The sequence below is a fragment of the Callorhinus ursinus genome, unplaced genomic scaffold (assembly GCF_003265705.2).
Source record: "Callorhinus ursinus isolate GAN/ISIS: 27379988/994484 unplaced genomic scaffold, GSC_fseal_2.0 scaffold4, whole genome shotgun sequence".
NCBI classification, from domain to species: domain Eukaryota; kingdom Metazoa; phylum Chordata; class Mammalia; order Carnivora; family Otariidae; genus Callorhinus; species Callorhinus ursinus.
The window spans coordinates 19,615,276-19,637,045 of NW_027397066.1; the positions used below are offsets into that span (position 1 = coordinate 19,615,276).

A 21,770-nucleotide genomic window follows, 5' to 3' on the forward strand; every position below is an offset into this window, starting at 1 on the left:
ATAAACGGGTCGCTTAACTTGCTACAGTAAATTGATTCAATTTGTTAAATGATACCCTATTTCCAGAGAATAATAATTATGTTCTTGCTTTAGGATTCAAAACAATTTATATTATCGTTTTTCCATACTCAACATGTGATGCCACAGCACTACTAGCAGAGGTACTTCATTATACATATTCCTTTCAAAGATATTATCTTTGCAAGGCTCAATTTTTGATAGTCGCTCTAATAAAAAGTAAATATAAGGCAAATATCAGTGTAGAACAGTAAATAAAGATGGCAATGTCCAAACCAACTCCAAAGTTTAAAAACTGATACCACACTAGAAGATAACAGTGGTTTAAGAATGAAATAAAAATATTTTTCTTCCAATGAATGTGTGGTATTTGTTTAAAGGGCTAATTTAGGACATAAATACTTAACGATGTTTTTAGGACTGAACCAATAAATAAATGGAATTCTGAGTCATTTCTTCTGACCTAGGGTACCAGGAAAAATTACTGAAACATTAAGCATGAAGCTGTGAACCAAGGTAGCGCAGGAATTTCTACTCTACTTAAAACCTAGCTCACTGAGTTAATCTGCAAGTCCCTCCACCCTTCTCAGCTCAGATCAAATACCTTCTCCTCTGTGAAATCATCTATATAATTCATGTGACTGAATCAAACTATGTTCTTAATTGCTTCACAGCTTAAGTCCCCAACCAAGTCAGAAAAGAACTAGTGACACTAACACAGTTCCTTTGTATACTTAATGTTCCTTTCACTTCTAAAGGGATAAGCCCACCTTTATACAGAGTCAAGTTCAACTTGATACATTCGAACAATACTAATACTACAATCACAACAACCTATACATAGTATTGGTTACAAAGAACATACTAGATGTGAACAGTCACATGGAAAGGTACCACACAGTGTTTTGAATAATTTGGAATCTACAATGTTTCAATGCATTTATAATACCAAAAAATGGACAAAAAGAAAGCAAACAGAAAACCGCAAACCCCACTTATAACCTGTAGAGACAGCCTCATAGTTCTGAGATCAGCATTCAAAGCATACAGCTTTATTTCGGCAAACAGCTAAAATATATGTGGTATGTTTCAGTTAGCTATGTAATCAAGCAAAAGAAATGCCTAAGAAATTAACAGAAGGCAACTAAATCACTTTTTCAAAACAGACTGCCCATTCCTCAAGTTTTCACAAGTTTTGAAGGAAACGCCTGTCATCCTCACAACAGAATTTACAGAAAGCTAGTATAAATGCATACATTTGATTTAATTTTTAAGATGTTAAGCACTATAAACAAAGAGCCTCCTAATAACTAAACCCTTGCCAAGTACTGAAGTATAAACACAAAGATCAAATGTAATATATGCATACCTTTAGGAAATCAAGTTAGCTTTTATGAATGAATAAAAAACCAAAGAATTCTAACACTAAGTGACAATGATGAGTTTTCAGTCTGACAGGAAATGCTTAAGTGGTAAATAACCACATTTATTCTTTATTACCACCCCTTTTCTAAAGATTTAATAATAAGACTACCTTTATCTAATCCCAGTGCTATACTTGAATTAGAACAAAGCCTACTATACAACAGATGTTCAATAAATTACTTTATAATTAATGTTTATGTAATTAATGGTCTTTAAAGTACCAGGCCTATTTCACAGCTTACCTCCAGCCCTAAAAGAATATTTGGATTCATTCATTCATTTTATAGTGACAAGTAATGTCCAAGTTTTAATTCAAGTTAAAACCCCCAAATTGTAATTCATGTGCTGCATTAAAAGGAACTTTATTAAGTTTTTGTTCTTTTTAATTAACTGGGTTAACTGGTTAATAAGATCCAATAATTTCTCAAACTGGAAATCTACCACCACTATCAGCAGCAGCAAAAGTAGAAATGTTGACTTAGCATTTGCAGGGCGATAGGAATTACTTTAAGGGCTGTACACAAATAAACGTATTTCATCTCAGAACAACCATATGAGGTAGTTATTATCAGCTCTATCTTCTGAAAAAGCAATAAACACGGAGGTTAATTAACATTGCCAAGATCACAGCTATTAAGTGGCAAAACTGGGACACAACTTCCAGCCCTGTAATCTTAGTCTGTGGTTTAGGATGTATTTCCTTTTGATTCTCTTCTCAACTCATATACTTTTTAACAATGTCGCCTTATTGGAAACCCACTGTGGCATCTCTTTAAGTAGTCCTTATGCAGTTGGTGCTTCTAACTCACACCCCAAACAACCTGCTATGGGAACGTGCTACAGCAAGGCCTGGTAAATCCTCCCCAGTGTCAACCTTAAAGGTCCTGTACCAGCCAAGTCTTTATTGTAGCAGTGTTCATACTGGAATCTCATATTTACTATATATTTTTAGATTTTCTTTCATCTTCTTGTCTAGGTTTCCTTTTGGAGATTAAAAGATGTGGAAAGTTTCCGATTCATATTATGTAGAATAGCACTTCTTTGGCTCGTTAACTCAAAACTTTTCTCCCTCAAGCTTTACAAGGGGTTTATCACACCTTTAGACCCAAGTTCTGTTCATTTCTCTGTATCACCTGATTATAGATTTAAACTATGTCTTGTCCTTAATTTCTCTTGATTTTTCCAGCTGCCTGTCCTGAAGCTATACACACACACACACACACACACACACACACACACACACACACACACACACACACACGATAAACAACTCAGGATGGTGCGGGTCTTAAAAAACAAACATGCATCCTTGAAGAAAAGAGCTACAACACCTTCTGCTTCATAAACGTTACCCCAGATTGATTTCTTAGCCTGTGACAGATCCCAAAATGGAAATGAATCTGACACCCAAAAGCAAAAGATTCAGAATAGAAGGGAAATTACAAATTATATACACCAAATCACCCTATCATCATACCCTCTCCACCAAGAAATCAGGAAAAATGTCTTTTCATGAAAAAGCTACCCATTTTTCACATTTATGTTGAAGATTCACCCACCGTCTACAGTGTAGTGACAAATTTCACACTCCTCTGTTGCCTTTTCCATCTCAGGTTTTTTATTTTTTTTTGAAGTTCCATGCACAAGGCAAATATACAGATATAGACGCAAACTCTGTTTCCCAAAGAGTTTACACTCCAACTAGGCAAGAGAAAGAAACCAATCTTTAATTATCTCTACTGTCCATAAACCAGTCCTGTATCATCTCGAGGAATCAGGCATGGAAATGCTGAATTACATAAATCATTTGGATACTTTAAAGAATACACAAACTTCAGTATCTTCTCAAGTAAAAAGTCCGTTTTTACCCCCTTCAGGAAAGTTTTTAAAAACGCTGTTCCATGGGCGCCTGGGTGGCTCAGTCGGTTAAGTGTCTGCCTTCGGCTCAGGTCATGATCCCAGGGTCCTGGGCTAGAGCCCTCCATCGGGCTCCCTGCTCAGTGAGTGGGCTTCTCCCTCTCCCTTTGCCCCTCCCTCTGCTCATGTGCACGCTCTAATTTGAGAGAGAGAGAATGAGAGAAAGAGAGTCCATGAGAGGGTGGGGAGCATCAGAGGGAGAAGCAGACTCCCCGCCAAGCAGGGAGCCCAATGAGGGACTCGATCCCAAGACTCCAGGATCATGACCTGAGCCGAAGGCAGTCGCTTAACCAACTGAGCCACCCAGGCGCCCCTCAAATAAATAAAATCTTAAAAAAAGTTTAAAAAAAAAATGCTGTTCCATCTGCGAAGAAAGCTCTGCTCCCTATACCCCAATCCCTACCCTGGCGAACCATTACTTTCAACTCATGCCTTTATTCCATCTTCTCTTTTCAATTTGAATTGTCAAATCATGCCTTCATAAAAACCTCAGTATTCTCTTTCAGAAGCCTAATCACAATATGAAATTGTATTTACCTTATGCAGACAAGAACCAGATCTGCTTTTTAGTACTGTATCTAGCTAGCACTGTCCAACACAAAGAAGGTACTCAATTAACTGTACGACTAACTAAACATTACTTATGTACATCACTGGGTTCCCTTAATATCAAAATATCTCAGAATTTTGCAGCTTGGGGGAGAGGGTACAAAAAGGAAATAACTAAATTAGGTACAAAATTACCAACTTCAAATACTGTATCTACCTGAAGGTTCAAGACTATCAAACTGTTTTATTCCATAAAAAAATTATCAGCCCCCTCAAAATAAATGAACAGATTTCTTAAAATTTGTCATAACTCCAAAGTGCTTCTTAAAATCCACTGCAAGAGTATATCATCTCTTCTTCCTTAAAGTGAATTAAGGTATTTGTCACTGACAAGTCACAAACTTGGCAACATCTTGCACAGACTGGTGTGCTCTTCTTTAGCTATCTCACTTGTTTTTTTTTGGGGGGGGGGGGTTGTTCCTAATTTCCAAGCCAAAATGGAACATTAAGCATACTGCAAAAGGAATACTTCAGAAAAGTGATGGAAGCAGGCAAAAATTACAACAAATGAAAAAACGATTTACACCTATGGCTTGAAAACTACTTGTCTACTGGGACTGGACAGGTTTTTAAAGTTAGTCTAACAGAGAGTGCACTAATTTATACTAGATCCAATTCTCTGAAAATAGCACAATAGTAGATCTAGAATCTAGAATTTATGGATCTATGTCCCAAACACCAGAAAAAGTACCTTTGGACTCTTAATGTGAATAGAGATGATTTAAAGATACACTAATTTAACTAAAGTACTCTCAAACAAATTTAATTAGTAAAAAAGTATTTGTTTACTGTCAACAACGAAATCAGGAGGAGTATGGTTGAACTGAGTCCCTCAGGCAGAATCCTCAGAAGTTAGTCCTCTTTACCATTCTTCTATGGTGAAAATTAGAAGCCTTTTTTTCTGGCTAAATAATGGATTCCTAGGCATTTTTATATCCACATCTGACCCCTGAACAACACAGGTATGAACTGCACAGATCCACTCATACACAGATTTTTTCAATAAATACAGTATAGAACTGTAAATTATTTTCTTATGATTTTTCCCATACCTTACTCCCAAGAATATGGTAGATAATATATACATAACATACAAAATACGTGTTAACTGTTTGTTATTGGTGAAGTGAATAGCAGGCCATTAGTAGGTAACTTGTGGGGAAGTCAGGTTAGACACAGATTTGTGCAGTGAAGGGGGTTTTGCTTCTAACCCCTGTGGCTCAAAGGTTAATTGTGTATGAGAATAGCTAAAGGAGGAGACTGATAGCTGTCTTAAGCATTCACTCTTCCTACCCAATTAACTACGCAACTGATCCTCCTTAAGATTAGGTTCTAGCTGTTTTTAACATCTGGGGTTCTGAAGAAATGAGCTGATTGATGACTATACAAAATACATCTAGGGATTCATACAACACTCCATTTGGTGAAGCATTCCTACTGTCAAAACTATCATTCGTTCCATGCTATTAAACAGGATTTAATATCACTGAAAGACAACATTAGGTTAGCTTCTAGTTCTTCAGATTCTAGAAGATATCCCAGTAAGTTTGCCCTGTCCAGAGTAAGTATGCTTTTTTTGTTTAAAGTTTAGTTATAGCCTCTGGGAACCATTTCATAAGAAAACATCACAATGCCAAATATACTTTCATTCTGATCTATCAAAACTATTTATACGTTGTCATTCCCTATTAACTGAACCAAAATCTTTCACAAGCATACATCTTTTGAAAGCCTACCACTTCCTAACACTAACACACACACACTCTGACCCACTATTACATATAACTTTCCTCTCTCAATTTCCAAATTCCGTTTTCCCTGCTCAACTGTGGCTTGCCAAGAAACATTCAATACTTAGTGAACCAAATGTCAAAATAATTATTTCTCCTAAAGATGAGTAAAATCTGCCCTTTACTGTCCTCAAGTCCTTGACATTATCTGCATTTTAAATTAGTATGAAATCTTAAGTTATGATTTTATGTAATTCTATCATCAATTATATCAGTTACAAGTGAACAATAATGATTATCACTAAACTAAAAAGATGTACTCAATGAAGCTTAAGATATAAACCAAAAACATGCCTTAAAGTCAAAGACAAGCTGATTTAAATAATTGTCCAGCTGCTATAAAAAATACTGAATTCTTTAACCTGAAGTTCTAATAATACCTATCAAAGAAACTAGAAAAAATTGACATGAAACTTGAAGAATGATTGGATGTTTTGGTTAAGGAAATTTTTCAAGTTATGAATACCATACCTATGTAAGAAACTATCTTTGACCTATGTACACTGAAATATTTAGAGATGAAAGTATATAATGTCTAAGATTTGCTTCAAATTATATGGGACAGGGAAAGGTTGGGATATGGATTAAACAGACTGGCCATGGTTGAAGATGCATGATAAGCACGTGGGAGTTCATTATACTATTGTACTTCTGCATACATTTGAAAATTTCTGTAATATATTATTTTCCCCATAAGACTGTATGTATTTCTGCCATCAATGACTCATTTCAACTGCCCATGTAACATTTTGTTCCAAAATTGTCTTTTAAAAACCTCAGGGAGATGACATCGTGACAAAGAAACCATTTTTTAAAAATGATTTAAATGTCATATATATATACAGAATAAACAGAAGCAATAAAAAGGGAAGATTTTTCAAAAGAACTACCGTCAGGCAACATGTCTCACAACTTATGCAGAATATAAGTGTAAGATGAAAAAAATTAGGACAGTTAAAGAAAATATTAGAAAGAAGCTCAACGTGGTAGTCAACCATGCACCACAGCTATAAATGAAAAGGTAAAGGACTTTGAGGAGACTCCAAGAGTGTATTACACAACAAAAGATTCCTCCTTTTAGCTCATAACATATGTACAGTAATAGCTATATAACATTAAAAGCCCTATCCCCCAAATAATTTCTATCCCATCCCACACATCATTCTAAAAATAACTTTTACTAAGATGTATCACTTTTCTATCACATTTAAATGCTGTAACATTTCACCTAAGATACAGCACCAAATAACTAAAATCTGACCTTTGAAGCTCATTGTCTACTGAACAGCTATATATATTACCAGCAAGAAAGAGAATCCATCTTAAAAAGTCACTTGTAAGTCTAAGAAGATCTTCTCTGGACTATTTTAAATTTGGATGATTTGAGACTCCCCTAGCAAAGCCCTCTATCTAGTGGCAAAAAACTAGAAGTAGAGAAATAAAGTATGCATTTTTAAAGATAGTACTTACTTAAGAATGGTTTTTGCACTACTGCAGTCTTCAAATCGAATGGAGTAACCAACTTCCTGGCCCAACATTACATCCATTTCATCAGCAACTCTCTGAGCCACACTCATTGCAGCCACTCTCCTGGGTTGGGTACAGGCAACTCCTCTCTTGGGTCCTGGTAATGATCGCATGTACTCCACACACCACTGTGGAATCTATCAAATAATTTCACATTTAAATTAATTCTAGTCTACCTGCATATCAGGTATATTTAACATGCAGTATTTTATTGCATTCCAATAATTTAAAACAAAAATCAATTAGGCACACCACAAAGTATTAAGACTCAAACTTATAGCATATCATGAACTCTCCAAGCCAAGGAGGGGTCATACGGATATGACTCCTGAGCAGGCTAGGCCCACTGAGGCTGTGCGAATATGCTCTACAGCATCAACTGTGCCATCCTTAAACATTTCTCTATATGCTGGAAAAAACCCAACTTATGAAAAATTCTACTTTATAACATGTGAGTTTCTACAAATTTTCTCAGAAATTATTAAATTCTTATACAATTTGAATTACAAAATGCAGGTGAAAATAGAAGTCACAACCCCTTGTGGTTACAGAAATATGTCTTTTTAAGTCAATTCAAATTTGGTTTGTAAGCTAGCAGAATCTAACCCCTATTCTTCTGCCTTCAGGAGAGGTATGCACAACAGAACACCTTAGGTGCCATCTTAAAAGTCAATTTCAGTAATTGTCAATCTGATATTCAATGGCACCTAAAGACACAAGAAAAAATACCAACAAGCACAAGTTGGTTGGCTGCCATGACGACAGCGCATTTCCTCCTTGTTCCATTATCAACAGAAGCTAATAGAACCTCTAATTTCATGGCTCTTCACTCACTTACCTGGGTAAGAACCATGGGAACAATCTCTAAGTAATCACTACATTAAATGGGAATCCACTGCATTAAAGTATGATGGGTCTCCATCAAAGCGTCCAAAAGTCTGTCAAACTCAAATACTACAGAAAATGTGGGTGGCAGGGGTTTCAGTACCAGATTTGTACAAAGGCACTTTCAAGAACACTGGTTGCCATACCATTAATACGTTTTAGTTAGGTTACTTCTGCAATTTGAGGATAATTGTCTTCACTTACAAATATCTAAAAGGGGAGAGATGACTATGTCACTTCTCTAAGAATGTAACAATGTGTATCTTTAAAGGACTTAAAATGAACAGAAATAAATACTACCCGAAGAGAGAAGGGTCTCTCTAGGTCTGTAAACCCACAAACCAAAGTTTAAGTGGTTTTCCAGGAAAGTTTTATCTATTTATCTTCATTTCAACAAGTCTCTGACAAAGGCAAAATTTACTTTAAAAGACCAAACAGAATGAAATTCAAAGAAACATTTACCATTCAGTTAAAGCTATTTAAAACTATTTTGGAATTCTCAAGGCAAGAATATTCAAAGTTTTTTAAATATACTCCAGTGAAATGGACAACTTACTCCCACTTTAAAAGCAAGATATAAACATTTTTGGCTAATTCAGTTTTTGAACTTTTGATCGCAGAACTTCTTGAACTCTTAAAATAACCAAGGATGCCACAAATGACTAATAGACTTACTGTATGAGAAAATTAAAACCGAAAAACTTTCAGAATATTTATTAATTCCTAACAATAAAAACCCATTCTATGCTAACATGAACATTTTCTATGAAAAAATAATTACATCTTCCAAACAAAAAAAAGAAAAAAAAATTAGCAGGAAGAGTACATTGTTTTGCATTTTTGTATATCTCTAATGTCTAGCTTAATAGAAGATTGTTGGATTCACTTACTGGCTTCAATTTTGAATGTGTTGCACTATTTTTGTTTTGTTGAAAGTTCACAAAGAAAATCCCAGGACCTCTGAAAGTGTTTCAGGAACCTTCAAGGGTTCCCGGACAATATTTGGAAAACGGCGCAGTCAATGCATCTACTCACATTTCTAAGAACAGCATTAAGAAGGGAAGCAGGAACTGAAATATGCAGTGTACTAGCCTATTCAAGCCAGGGATCATTCCTTCCTTTCAGCTTCTTCTCTTCCTCCACTAGAGGCTACCTCCCTAAAAACTGATCCTCAGCCCTCTAGTCTTGCCTTATTTATTCTCCTGACTTCTACTATTCCCTGTAATACACTGACAATCCTAACTATGTTTCCCATCCTAACCTAGTGGTCATTTCCACTTGAGGAATGAATATTTTATTCATACTCCAAATTCAACAAGTTCAAAATCAAAACCATTTCACACCTTCCTCCAATACTTATTAATCCCTCCCATGTCCCATCAGTAATGTTAACATCCTAACTCCAATCTACTGTTTATTCTCCATTCTACTACCTTATATGGAGTCAAATTTTTGTTATGACTGCCTACGTAGTCTGTCATCATTATCACTAGACAGAGGACAATTTTGTAAAAATCCCTATCAAAAAGCTCTGATGTCTCCCGATCTACAGCCTGATACACTGAGGCACAGCCTGCTGTTCCAGTCTCACCTGCCCCATCTCCCTCTTCATACACCCTATATGCTGGCCAGAGCATACAAAGCTTTCTCTTCTCTTGGGGCGCCTGGGTGGCTCAGTCATTAAGCGTCTGCCTTCGGCTCAGGTCATGATCCCTGAGTCCTGGGATCAAGCCCCACATTGGGATCCCTGTTCAGCAGGAAGCCTGCTTCTCCCTCTCCCACTCACCCCTGCTTGTGTTCCCTCTCTCATTGTGTCTCTCTCTGTCAGATACGTAAATAAAAATTTAAAAAAAAAAAAAAAAAGCAGCAGCAGCAGCTTTCTCTTCTCTGAACTTGTGCCTCTGTTCACCCTGAACTGGCTTTAGTTTCTTATATATGGATATAGTATGAACATACCAAGTTGCAATGTAAAATGACTTTTACTGTGAGTCTCAGTCAGAAGTCAATACTTGAGATTTTGTTTGAAGGGTCTCATTTTCTGACAGGCACAAAAAGATAACCAAAAATGGCTTACTCTTAATGGTTCTGAGTCAAAAATTTTAATAGGAGCATGCCAAAAAAACATTTGGGTAAGAAATTCACTATTTAAGCTGTTCAGCTTCCCTTTGAACTCCCCAATTGCCCTGCAATCCTAAAAACACAAAAACAAACAACAAAAAACACCACAAATATTCATCCAAATAATCACAAACGTCTCATTTTGAATTGACTTGATGTTCTAAATTAACTGCTACTAAAGAAACTCATCTCTGGAACAAGGTTAACCACGTGGGTAAGACCAAAGAATAGCAGAATGAAATAACTCTAACTTTGGCTATAAAACAAAGAGACAGGGCTTTAGATACTGAGCCCACCTAAATCTACTATGTAACCACAGGCAACCCACTAAACCTCTAATATTCTTATGAATCTAAGGCTCATTTTGCTCATCTGTAAAATGGTGATTAACAACTTCCTTGTAGTGTTCTTGAAACAAATACAAAGGACATGGGGCCTAGCTTTATCCAATTGCTAATTAAATACTACGCAAAGCAGATAAACCAGTTGAAATCTTTAAAATACTAAATCTTTAAAATAAGTTTAAAATTACATCTTTTCATACATTATTTAAATTTCCACACAGTGATAAAAATAAACCTATCAGTTTCAGTTCCTAAGATCAACACTAAGTTTTTTTCACTTATAAAGAACAACCATATTCACTAATGCTCAGTCTTTAAAAGCTTTCTACTCTGGTTGCCATTGTAGCCTTCAAAATGTCTCCATGATATACCCAAATTGATCGGTTTGTGGCATATGAAACTTAAAAAAAAAATGGTGACTTGTATATGCAGTATGCTCAATTATAAACACGTATCACAAGAACATAAATATGGAAAACAGGCCAGGAAGAAACACAATATAATAATAATGACCTCTACAGGGTAAGAGGAGTTATTAAATTCATTTCGACACTTCCTGGATTTTCCAGATTTTCTACAATGGCCAGGGACTACTACTTTTGTAATCTCTTAGAAATTCTTAACTGGTGGTCAGGCTCCAACATACAAAAATATGGTTAACACCTCACTGGTAACAGGAAATGCAAATTAAAAATTACACCAAAATACCATTTTTCACGTATCAGATTCATAAAAATTCATATTCCACAGTATACTCTATTGGATCTACTCGCTCGTGAAAAACAACCATTAGAAGCAGCCTGGAGGTCTGTAAGATGGGTCCAGTGAACAATGGTTCATCCATTTTTGAAAAATATCCTAGATATATTACTAACAAGACACTAGTGCTTTTACTGCTGTGTGTCTTGGGGGCTGTGTAAGTAGATGGATGTGGAGGTCATGGGCAAAGATACTTTATTTAGCTCTTCCATTTTTTTAAAAAGATGGATAATATTCACATGGTTCAAAACAAAGAAACAAACAAGAATAACAAAAACAAAACTGCCCCAATGGTTCAAATCTCTACACTCAAGCAATAGGAAAACAAAACTTGTACCACCAAATTTGTACCATCGCAGAGTCAAAGTGGCCAGAAAGCATCATTCTGCCGTACTTAAGGTTAACAAAACAGCACTGCTATTTTCCCCTAGACTCAGGAAAACAGGCACTCCCTACAAGATCCCCACGCTGTCCGTCACTAAAAAGTGCTAAGCGTCTAAGGACCTATTCTTCCGGATGTTTCTGCCAGACAGACAAGGTGAAGGACCACGAGGATCAAGTAAGCAACATTTAGTAAACGTGAACATTAATACAGGAGGCACCACGGTATACAGCAGTAACTCACCTGTGTCGTTTTACCAGACCCAGTCTCACCAACCAGGACAAAGGACTGATGTCTAACCAGGATGTCGGTGAACCTATCCTTGTACTCCCAGACGGGGAGCTGAAGCCGTTTCTTTAGAATATCATAGTATCGAGGAGTATGGGGTAGGTTGGTAAACGGATTAATGCACTGTGGAAGTGATGTATGTCCTGCATGTCCGGTGTGTGTTGAATGAGCAGAATGTGTCGAATGTGTCGAATGTGCAGAGTGGGTTGAGTGAGCTGAATGGGAAGCTTTTAAAGGTGGTAATCCAGCACTGATAAGCATAGCATTAGTCGAAGCTCGCAATTCCTTCTCCTTTTCTTTCTCCCTCTCCCGCTCTCTATCTCCTCTATCACGTTCTCGGTCTCGATCTTTAGACCGATCTTCACGATCCCGGTCACGATCTCGATCCTTCCTAAAAATAAAAATTTAGAATTCAGATTCTGAATTTTACGCAAAATGTTCTTGGCAGTGTTACAGTCACAAAGAACAGAAACGTCCAACAGCCAAATGAATAAACCAATGCAAAACTCAATAAGGAAAAAGACCTTATCAAGAATTCTCCATGCCTCACCCATAAACATCTTTCCCTCTTTGATGAGACCTCAAAATCTGGTAAGGGACAGTCTCTTTCCATACCTTTAACCACCAGTTGAGAGAACACAAGTCTGAGAACTCAGACTAGAGATTGAGTAAAGTAAAATCCCTTCCTACTTAGAAGTTAAAGACTGAGGGCAAGGTGGGGAAAAGGTAGGAGTAAATAAAGCAAAAAGAGGATGGCATCACAATTTTCCCCAGATTCTCCTAGTTAACATGAAAAGGTATGTTCAAAATTCAAAACTGCTTCTGGACACAAAGACGATTCTATTTCACTAGCGGTAATACAAATACGAATTAAAAGACTGTAGTGAGTTTGCTTTCAAGTTACACTTTACAGCACTTTCCCAATTTTCTTTAATAAGCATATATTTGTCCTACTGAAAAACTAAAATTAAAACATTCTCATTCTTTTGTTTACATCTACGCAGTACCTTTAAGAGCAACTGCAAAACTTTGTAAACCTATGTATACTTTGGACATCCATCAAGTGAAATAAAACCATTAAAAACAAGCTCCACTGAACAACAGTAAGTTGTTTTAAGAATGTTAAAATTATGCAGATGGCCACTATATTAAATCTAGGTCAACTTTAAGTACTCAATTTTACTATCTACTTCCAGTTACCAGACATGATTCCCAAAACAATAATATTTAAATAATCTCTGCTTATTTATTCTACTAATCCAGTTTGCTTCAGACCAAATCCCATAGCAAACTTGCCACAAGGTATCTGGACCCAGACTTGAAATAGTGAGGCAACATAGAGCTGTAAGGCAAGCCACTAAACACGTCATTATTCCTTACCCATAAGACACAAAAGACACACAAATTTCCCATGTACCAATTATCAGTAGCGAGTAGGAAAGACCATTCATTCTCCATAATGGCACATCAGCAGGACAACAGAAAACCCTTTGTAGAATACAGCTAAAATTCTAGAGCCAGCAGGAATTAGGATGGTTCCAATTACAGAAATGGTAAGCAGACCAATTGTATTTTATTTTGTCCTTCCTAAAACATAATTGTATTCCATAGGAATTTAAAGAAAAGCTTTATTATGTGTATAAACATATACACACACCTTTCATATATATACTTTCACATAGCAATATATATACTTTTCATATAAACATAAAACACATATATGAAAAATGATCCTTTCTCCCATCCCACCGTTCACCTTCTACAGAATCACAGGACATTCAAGCTAGGATTGAAGCCTTTCATCCTAACTCGCCCAAGAAAGTCAAAGGGAAAAAAAAACCCGAAGGATAACCTAATAAACATAAAAAATCAAGTCTCAGAACTCACAGCTTCCTGGCCTACCTTTGAAATATGCCATCAACCCTCTTTTCTTTGCTTTTCTCATTCTGCCTCTGGTCCAAGGTGCTAACTATTTATATTGCCCCAAAAATGAATGAGAAAGTTTCTAACAGGGTACATAGAAATGTGCCCAGCAAAGTGAGAAGCATTGTAGCCATGAATGGTTCAAAGACCATGCATCTTAAAGGTCACAGAACATAAAAGAACCCTTAAAGAACATCTGGTCTAAATGCAAAGGATTCATGTCTCTAGTACTCTAGAGGAGTGGGGTGGGACAGAAGACCATTATATGATCACCAAGAGACAACAGGACAAAAACAGAAGTTTAATGAACTTCTATACTCCTAGCACCAGGCACTTAACATATATGAACCTAACCTTTCCAGAGTTATAAAATATGGGGGATGGAGAGTGATCGACAAAGTAAATCCTAACACCTTGCTTTGTTACCGTAATATCTATACAAAGATGTTTTTCAAGGGCCTACTTCACCAGCAACTTCATTACCAAGAACAACTACAGCACAGGGAGCATAAGATACATTCTAAGGACACAAAAATTTAACTGCCGACCAAAAAAATGGGGGCAAAAAGAGTAAAAAAGGAGCACTGAGATCACAGCGAGGTATAAGCCTCAATTTCCTATCTGCAAAGAGACAAGTATTAATAAAATAGTCTGAGATTAAAATAAGGCAACAGGAAGGATGCAGAAAGCAAATCCAATCATGTTGAAATGTTGCCCAAGATTTAAACCATCTACTGTCAATGGAGGAGGGAGGATAAAAAACAGCTGAGGGATCTCTCAAACTCATTACTTCATAAATAATGTGTAGACTACCATGTATATGTTTTCTTTTCTTTCTTTTTTTTAGTTTATTTAAGAGAGAGACAGACAGAGGGACAACCAGACTCTGGCTGAGCGCAGACCCCGACTCTGGACTGGATCCCACAACCCTGACATCATCACCTGAGCCAAAAATCAAGAGTCAGGGGCTTAACCCACTGAACCACCCAGGCACCCCCGCCTGTTTTCTGCTTTTAAACAGACACTTTCATTATACAGGAGTTTTACTGTTAAAAAACTGAGTAAAAAGCAGTGCTTTACTGATCACACAGCCACAATCCTGGCAGGTAGACACAACTATGACAGAGTTGTTAAGCACATGTTTCTTAACTGTCTCAGCTCAATCCTGGCTCAGCACTTAGGCTAACTATATGACCACAGTTATTTCTTTCCTCATCTATAAAATGTGGCTATTCATAGATCTTGCGCAGTATTTCAAGAATTAAATGAGTTAATGTATGTAATGTGCTTAAAGCTGTGCCTGGAACAGTGTAAAGGCCTGATAAATACTGCTTATCACTGAAGGTTTTTTTGTTTGTTTGTTTAATTTATAATGCCATCTTAAAATTCTACATGGAATAATAGGCACTACAGTACTGCTAATGAAGATGTAAAAACCGGTTATCGAAATCAGAATATTTTAAATATGCATTGCTTTTTATCTGGCAATCTCACTTCAGGAACTTCAAAGGATATTAAGTATGCAAATATGTATACATGAGGATGTTCCCCATCCCTTTCACTTGTAAAACAATAAAGAGTGGGAAACTACCTAAACACCAAAGAACAGGAAACTGGGTAGGTAAGTTATGATACCCCTTTTGAGTGGAGTATTACACAGTTAATGAAAAGGATAATGCATATCTATTCTAGTTTATGATACATCTCTCAGTAAATAAAAATCAAAACACAAAACAACCCATATTGAAACATCTCATTGATACTAAACATTACAGTTTATATTTGTGAATAAACATGCAAAGACTAAAAACAATGTTCATCAAGTGGTTAAAGATGAGAATGAAGATTTCAGGGAAATTTTTGCTTTTTATTTTTTTAATGTATGAACATTTCTTGTCTTCCCTGGGGCAAGTTACTTAACCTCACCTATATCACAGGACTGTAGTGAAAATGTCGTTATACATATCTAGCACCCAGAATAGTTTTGGGAGCACAGTATGTATTCTACATATGCTATATTTGTTTCACTTTCCCACACTTAAGGAGAAAAGCTCTTATTAGGAAGTAATCTCCAGAACAAACATCAAAATGGAAAGTGTCCTTACGTTCGCAAAGTGGTATGATGAAAAAAGTATTAAGGTCAGTATGTACAGAAACCTTCAACTTCTCTACCTGACCTCCAAATAAAAATACAGCAAGAATAAGTAACGCCATATACAGTTTGGGAACTTGAATCTAAATGAAATCTCCCACCAAATTACCTTCCTTCTCAGTATTGGGGAATGGGCCAGCCATGCTCAGCAATGGGGTTCACATGACTGGCAAGCTTCTCTCCCTTAGATAAAACCACTTGTTAATAACTATCAGGGCTTAAAAACAAAGAAACAAAAAAACCCCAACTTCAAGATTGCATGGCAGTCAACAAAAGTGACTTTCGAAATTATGGAACGGAGGGGGGAAAAAAACCCCAAACACTATTAAGAATTGTAACCCATTGCTAAAGAATTAGTTGTATGAGAAGTGATACAGAAATGTGTATACAAACTTCTCTCCAGAATTATCTCAGAACTTGGGCTCTATTCCAAAGATGAACTCTCCTTTACCAACAGGTAGGTATCATATAATACCAAGAGAATCATAAGGTCACCATCGTAGACCTAAAAAAAAAAAAAAAAAAAAAAAAAATCCACATTTTTTACTAAGGCTATCTGTTTTGCAAGAGAAAGGGAGCAACGCCATATATATATTTGTCATGGGGCCACTAATCCCAAAGCATTTAATGGTGCACATACATACAAATATGAATAAATCAATTCATTGCATCCTAGTGTCTTTTGTTCAATGTGACTCTTGTGAGAGATATCAGGTGCATCTTAGCCAGATGACATGCCAATTTATTTTTACCTCCCAGGAACCAAGAACCAAGTGTTCCCTACTTTACCAACCCATTACAAATGTCATTAAAATAGGCTGCATTGACTTAACTACAGCCATATTCTGTGTTGTAATGGAAAAAAGCAAAAGGCTAAAAGTGAGAATAAAAGATCAAGGTTCTAGATCCAGCTGTAAACTGTGTAAGGTTGCACAAGCCACCTTAACAACTCTCCATCTCCATTTGTTATCCCTTGAGTGGAGCTGATGATACTCTTCAAAGTAACTTCCAGCTCTAAGGAGTCTTTAACCAAAAGTGCTAAAGTTTTGCTGGGGGGGGCGGGGGGGGGGGGGAATATCCTAAAGAGAAAAAACTAATATCTTAAAGAGAAAGAAAACGTCTAACATTGTAAACTAAAAATTTTACAAGATTAAAATGTTATATATTCTGCTTTCCACATTGAATACACCCTACCCGGACTCATACTCCACAGACACTAAACAGATACCTGGAAAACAACAGAAATGAAGAACTTTGGGCGAACAAAAATTCACAGAACGTACATAGATAACTTGACACAGTGATTCCTTCCATTCCTTATACACACAAAATAATGAAATTATGAAAAGTATTTGGATATGCATACTTCTGTTTTCTAGCCTGAATTACCCAAATAAATCTCTGAATTTCAGGAATGAAAACACACAATAGACAAGTGATTTTGATGAAATTGCTAAATCAACTGTTAAATTCCTCTGTAGCTTTCAGGAAATGCTAAGGGAAAGCATTCTGAAACACCAGGAGTCTAACTCTTTCAACTCCCAAACAACCTCCCCCCGGGCGACATTTTGCCAAAAATACTAAAAACATTTTCTGAAAAGTGCGTGTTTCCAAAGCTACTTGTGAAAGAGGGGGCTATAAAACAAGAACTTCTGGCGCGGGGGGGGGGGGGGGGGGAATGTCTTCTAAATCCCATCCCAGGACTGCCCAATAACCACTATTTTAGCCAAAGCAGGAAATAAAGGAGATGGCGGGAGCGTAGGCAGAGAGCGGAAGTTTGCCTAGTATCTACTCTGAAGTGTTTGAATGGACTGAGGCACAAGCTCTCCCGCCAAACTACAAATGCAGCGGCTCCAAACTACCAGCCCTCCAGCCCATCAGGTATACTCCACGTTTTCCTTTCTCCCGGCAGGCCCTCTACTTTACTCTCCCTTCCCCCGAGAACTCGTCTGCACGCCTCACTCAACTCCCGCCACCCCCAACGCAACCTACACAAGAATCCACGCGCTTTCCTCACTTTCTGCCCTCCGCCTTTCTCCCTGCGGGGCACCCAGACGTCCCCCAAGGCCCTCTTCGCGGTCGCTCTGCCTGAGGAGTACCTGGTGCCCTTGGAAGCGAATACTCCCGCCGCGCCCTCCCCCACCTTCTTCCCCCGGCTCCAGACCTCACCCGGGAACCCAGGCCACGAGGTCCGCGGCTCCCTCCCGCGTGCTCCCCTCAAAGTGACTCCGGCTTGGCTTGGCTCGGCTCGGCGGCGCCCTCGTGGCCACGCAGGCCTCTCCACCCTCCCGATTGGGCCGGGCGGCGGCCGCGCCACACATCTCCCCGCGCCCTTGCCCAGCCGAACACCGGGAGTGGCGCCGCTTTCCCCGACCCGCCACTGGTGAGCGAAGCCTAGAGGGAAACAAAGGGTCGGGCTCCAGGGCCGACGTGGCTAGGCCGATCCTGGACCGCTCTCCTCCGCGACCCCAACAAAGCCCGAGCCGCTGCCTCGCGCCCCCGGCCTGGCTTACCCATCGGTCCCCGCACGCTTCTTGCCGGAGGGGTAATCCTCCCCCAAGTCCAACCGGTGCCGCTTGGACATCTTCGGACTCTTCGAACGGGCGGTTATGAAGGAAGAAGAAAAAAAAGAAGCCGGCGGCTGTATCGGTACAGTCGAGGGCAGCTACTTAACTCTGGAGGACCCCCACCCCTCCCGCTACAACAGCCTACACCGTGCAGCCGGAACCAGGAGCTAAAATGGCGGCGGCGACGAGGGCTGGGCCTGCGCGCGCGCTTCCGCAGCGTGTTGTGCGTGCCGTGCGTGCATGCGTGCGTGGAGCGCGCGCACGCACTGGAGGCGGGAACTCCAGCCCCGCCCGCCCGCCACCTCGTTGGCCCTCCCTCCTTCCTCCCAGCCGCCCTCGTCCTTCCTACCTGCAGTCTGTGCTTTCTCTGTGGGTGCTCCGAGGGATAATCCCCTGTGGCCTTCCTGCCCCTTTGACTAAAAAAAAAAGAGAAGAAAATTGGGAGAGAAGAAAGTCTATCCATCTTTATTATCCTGGCTTTAGGGGAATCTGACACCATGAGAGGTTGAGAAACTGCTTAAGATCATACAGCTAGCTGATAAGGGGCGGAGTCAGAATTGGAATCCAATATTTTCTAACTCCCAATCTTGAACTTGCAGCCACTGACCAGACCCTTTCAATTAGGTTAAGGAAACTGAGGTGAGAAAATATCAAGACTTGTCATGATCCATTTGGCCCTTTTTTTAACCCAGCAGAGACAACATGCATTCAACCTGTAGATGTTTTTTACTGGAACAGAGAAAATTGGCAGTAAGGGCATAATTTGCTATTTTTTTTCCTCTATGATTCTACAGTATTAACCCTACTTCTGTCTTCAATCTTACATTAACGCTTCAAGGTAGGTGTTATTCTATAAGTGTGGACACTAAGGCTGAGGGGGATAAGTCACATAGTGATAATAGCTGTCCCTAAAGCCATAGCAAATTGTTGGGGTGAAATGATTCTTAGGACTTTTGTGGATCTCTCCCACCAGGGCATATCAGTTTCCCAGCTTGAGGGCTACTATTAAGTACTTTAAAATTTTGGAGAAAGAGTGAGGGAAAAGGTTGGAATTGTACCTGCAGAAGTGCCTCATTCATGCCTGGGTGGCTCATTGGGTTAATCGTCTGCCTTCAGTTCAGGTCTTTATCTCAGGGTCCTGGGATCCAGCCCCACATCAGGCTCCCTGCTCAGTGAGGAGTCAGCTTCTCCCTCTCCCCCTCCCTCTGCTCATGCTCTCTCTCTCTTGCTCTCTCAAATAAAATAAATAAAATCTTAAAAAAAAAAAAAGTGCCTCACCCTAAGAGGCACCAGCCTGTCATAAATGTACAAGGAGACTTGGTAAAGGAGGAACTGAAATCAAGATGATGATGCTTCTGCCTTGGGCCTAGGATATATCTAAAAACTATACTGTAATCATGTTGTAATCTGAATGAAGAAAAGCCATACTTACCAAAAGACAGTGGCCTTTCTGGAATCTATAATAAGGAGAACAAAGGGCCAGAATCTGCCAGGATGTTCATAGTGCTGGGGAGGGGCAGAGTTCTGTGCCTAGATGATCCACCGTAGAATAGAGAAGAGCCACCCACCAGATCCCTACAGCTTCCTGGAAATGCCAGAGAATATTTCCTTTACACCATCTCTTTTTCCACTAGACAACCCTCTGATCTATTATTTGCTTATGGCATGAATTTGTTCACCTAGAGGGAATATCTTATGCACCTAACCAGCTCCAGGTGTCCAGCCAGAGATGTCTTCCAACCTCAATTAATAAATAATCATGATAATAGCAAACACATATAAAGAACTTACCGGGTACCAGACATTGTTTCTTATACATTTTAACCTACCTGACCCTTACAACAACTTTCAGCTAGGTGCTATGAGTTAGACTCCTTCACAGGTGAGGAAACTGATGTACAAACAGGGCAAGTACTGTGATCAAGATGACCGTTCTGGGATTCCCAGATAGTATTTGTGCTTAAGTGCCATGCTCTGCTGCTGCAGCTGATAAATAGTATTCTTATTCCACCTTGTTCTCCTAGGGTTTGGTTACTGAGGATAAATTCTGCCAGTGTGGCAAACTCAATGTGGACCGATAAACTGAAGTTTGTCCACTGTGCAAGGGGAGGACTCATTTACGGAGCTCTCCATGGACAAGTTAGGATTTGGAAGGTTTGCACCCAGCCTGATTATAGAGACACACTATTAACCACTATACTTTATCACTATTATCATTCTTAATTACTTCATTTACATATTCACTCAATGGGTATTTATTAAACCTACATGTCAGGCATTGAGTTTAGTTCTGGGGATATGGGAGAGAACAAAATAGCCATAGTTCCTGCCTTCACACTTACCAGAGGAAGAGAGGTGTTAAACAGCTAAATACAAAAAAAGCTATGTCGTTTGTTACAGCTGATAACTGCTAAAAGGGCCAGACCCTTTTAGTAAATGGCAAAGACAATCCTATTACTTGGCAAATTCCAAGGGTTTAGAAGTTACCTCTCAGGAACTGGGAACAGTATTATATAATAGTGTCACTGCCCGTTTTTTTTTTTTCACTCTGTCTGATCCTACTGTCCTTTCTTCCCTTCCACTCGTGTACTCCTTAATAAACTTCCTGAACACTCATCTTTGCTTCAGTTTACTTTTCATGGAACCCAACTTCAAAGATTTGGTGCCAGGAATGGTCCAAGAGAGCAGACACTCTGATTGCATTTGGGCCCGGTGCCATTGATCACCGGGCCACAATGAGTCAGTGGTGATGGGTAAAAACACAATGACCGCAAGAAAGCAAGGCAACTGTTAAAAGTTTCATCTGTGGTGTAATGGGAAAGAGTATGTGATGTACAATGAAAGAACAGGCAATGCTGTCAAAGTACAGGGGAAATAGTATCTGTAAGCACATAGGATTACATGGCTACTGCCAAATGGAATTGATGCTGGGAAGAGGTAACAATGGTTAGAGTGGTAGTTCTGCAATTCAAAATGAAGTGTGAAAGCCAGAAGACCTTCTGGGAGCATGTAAAGAGGTTCTCATCTCCTGCAGTGGGAAGACAGAGAAAACTGAGGACCAGTCCC

General features: G+C 38.8%; 1 protein-coding gene across 1 annotated transcript in view; it reads right to left on the bottom strand.

Moving 5' to 3' along the window:
• The window catches only part of DHX15 (DEAH-box helicase 15), a 58,002-nt gene extending 39,111 nt beyond the window's left edge, over positions 1-18,891 (bottom strand). The window contains exons 1-3 of the mRNA XM_025887125.2: positions 18,651-18,891; positions 12,018-12,453; positions 7,230-7,423 (exon numbers count right to left, since the gene is read on the bottom strand). Coding sequence (XP_025742910.1) covers positions 7,230-7,423; positions 12,018-12,453; positions 18,651-18,721 — 701 coding nt within the window. The 5' untranslated portion in view covers positions 18,722-18,891. The remainder of the gene's footprint in view (positions 1-7,229; positions 7,424-12,017; positions 12,454-18,650) is intronic.
• Between the last annotated feature and the right edge of the window lie 2,879 nt (positions 18,892-21,770).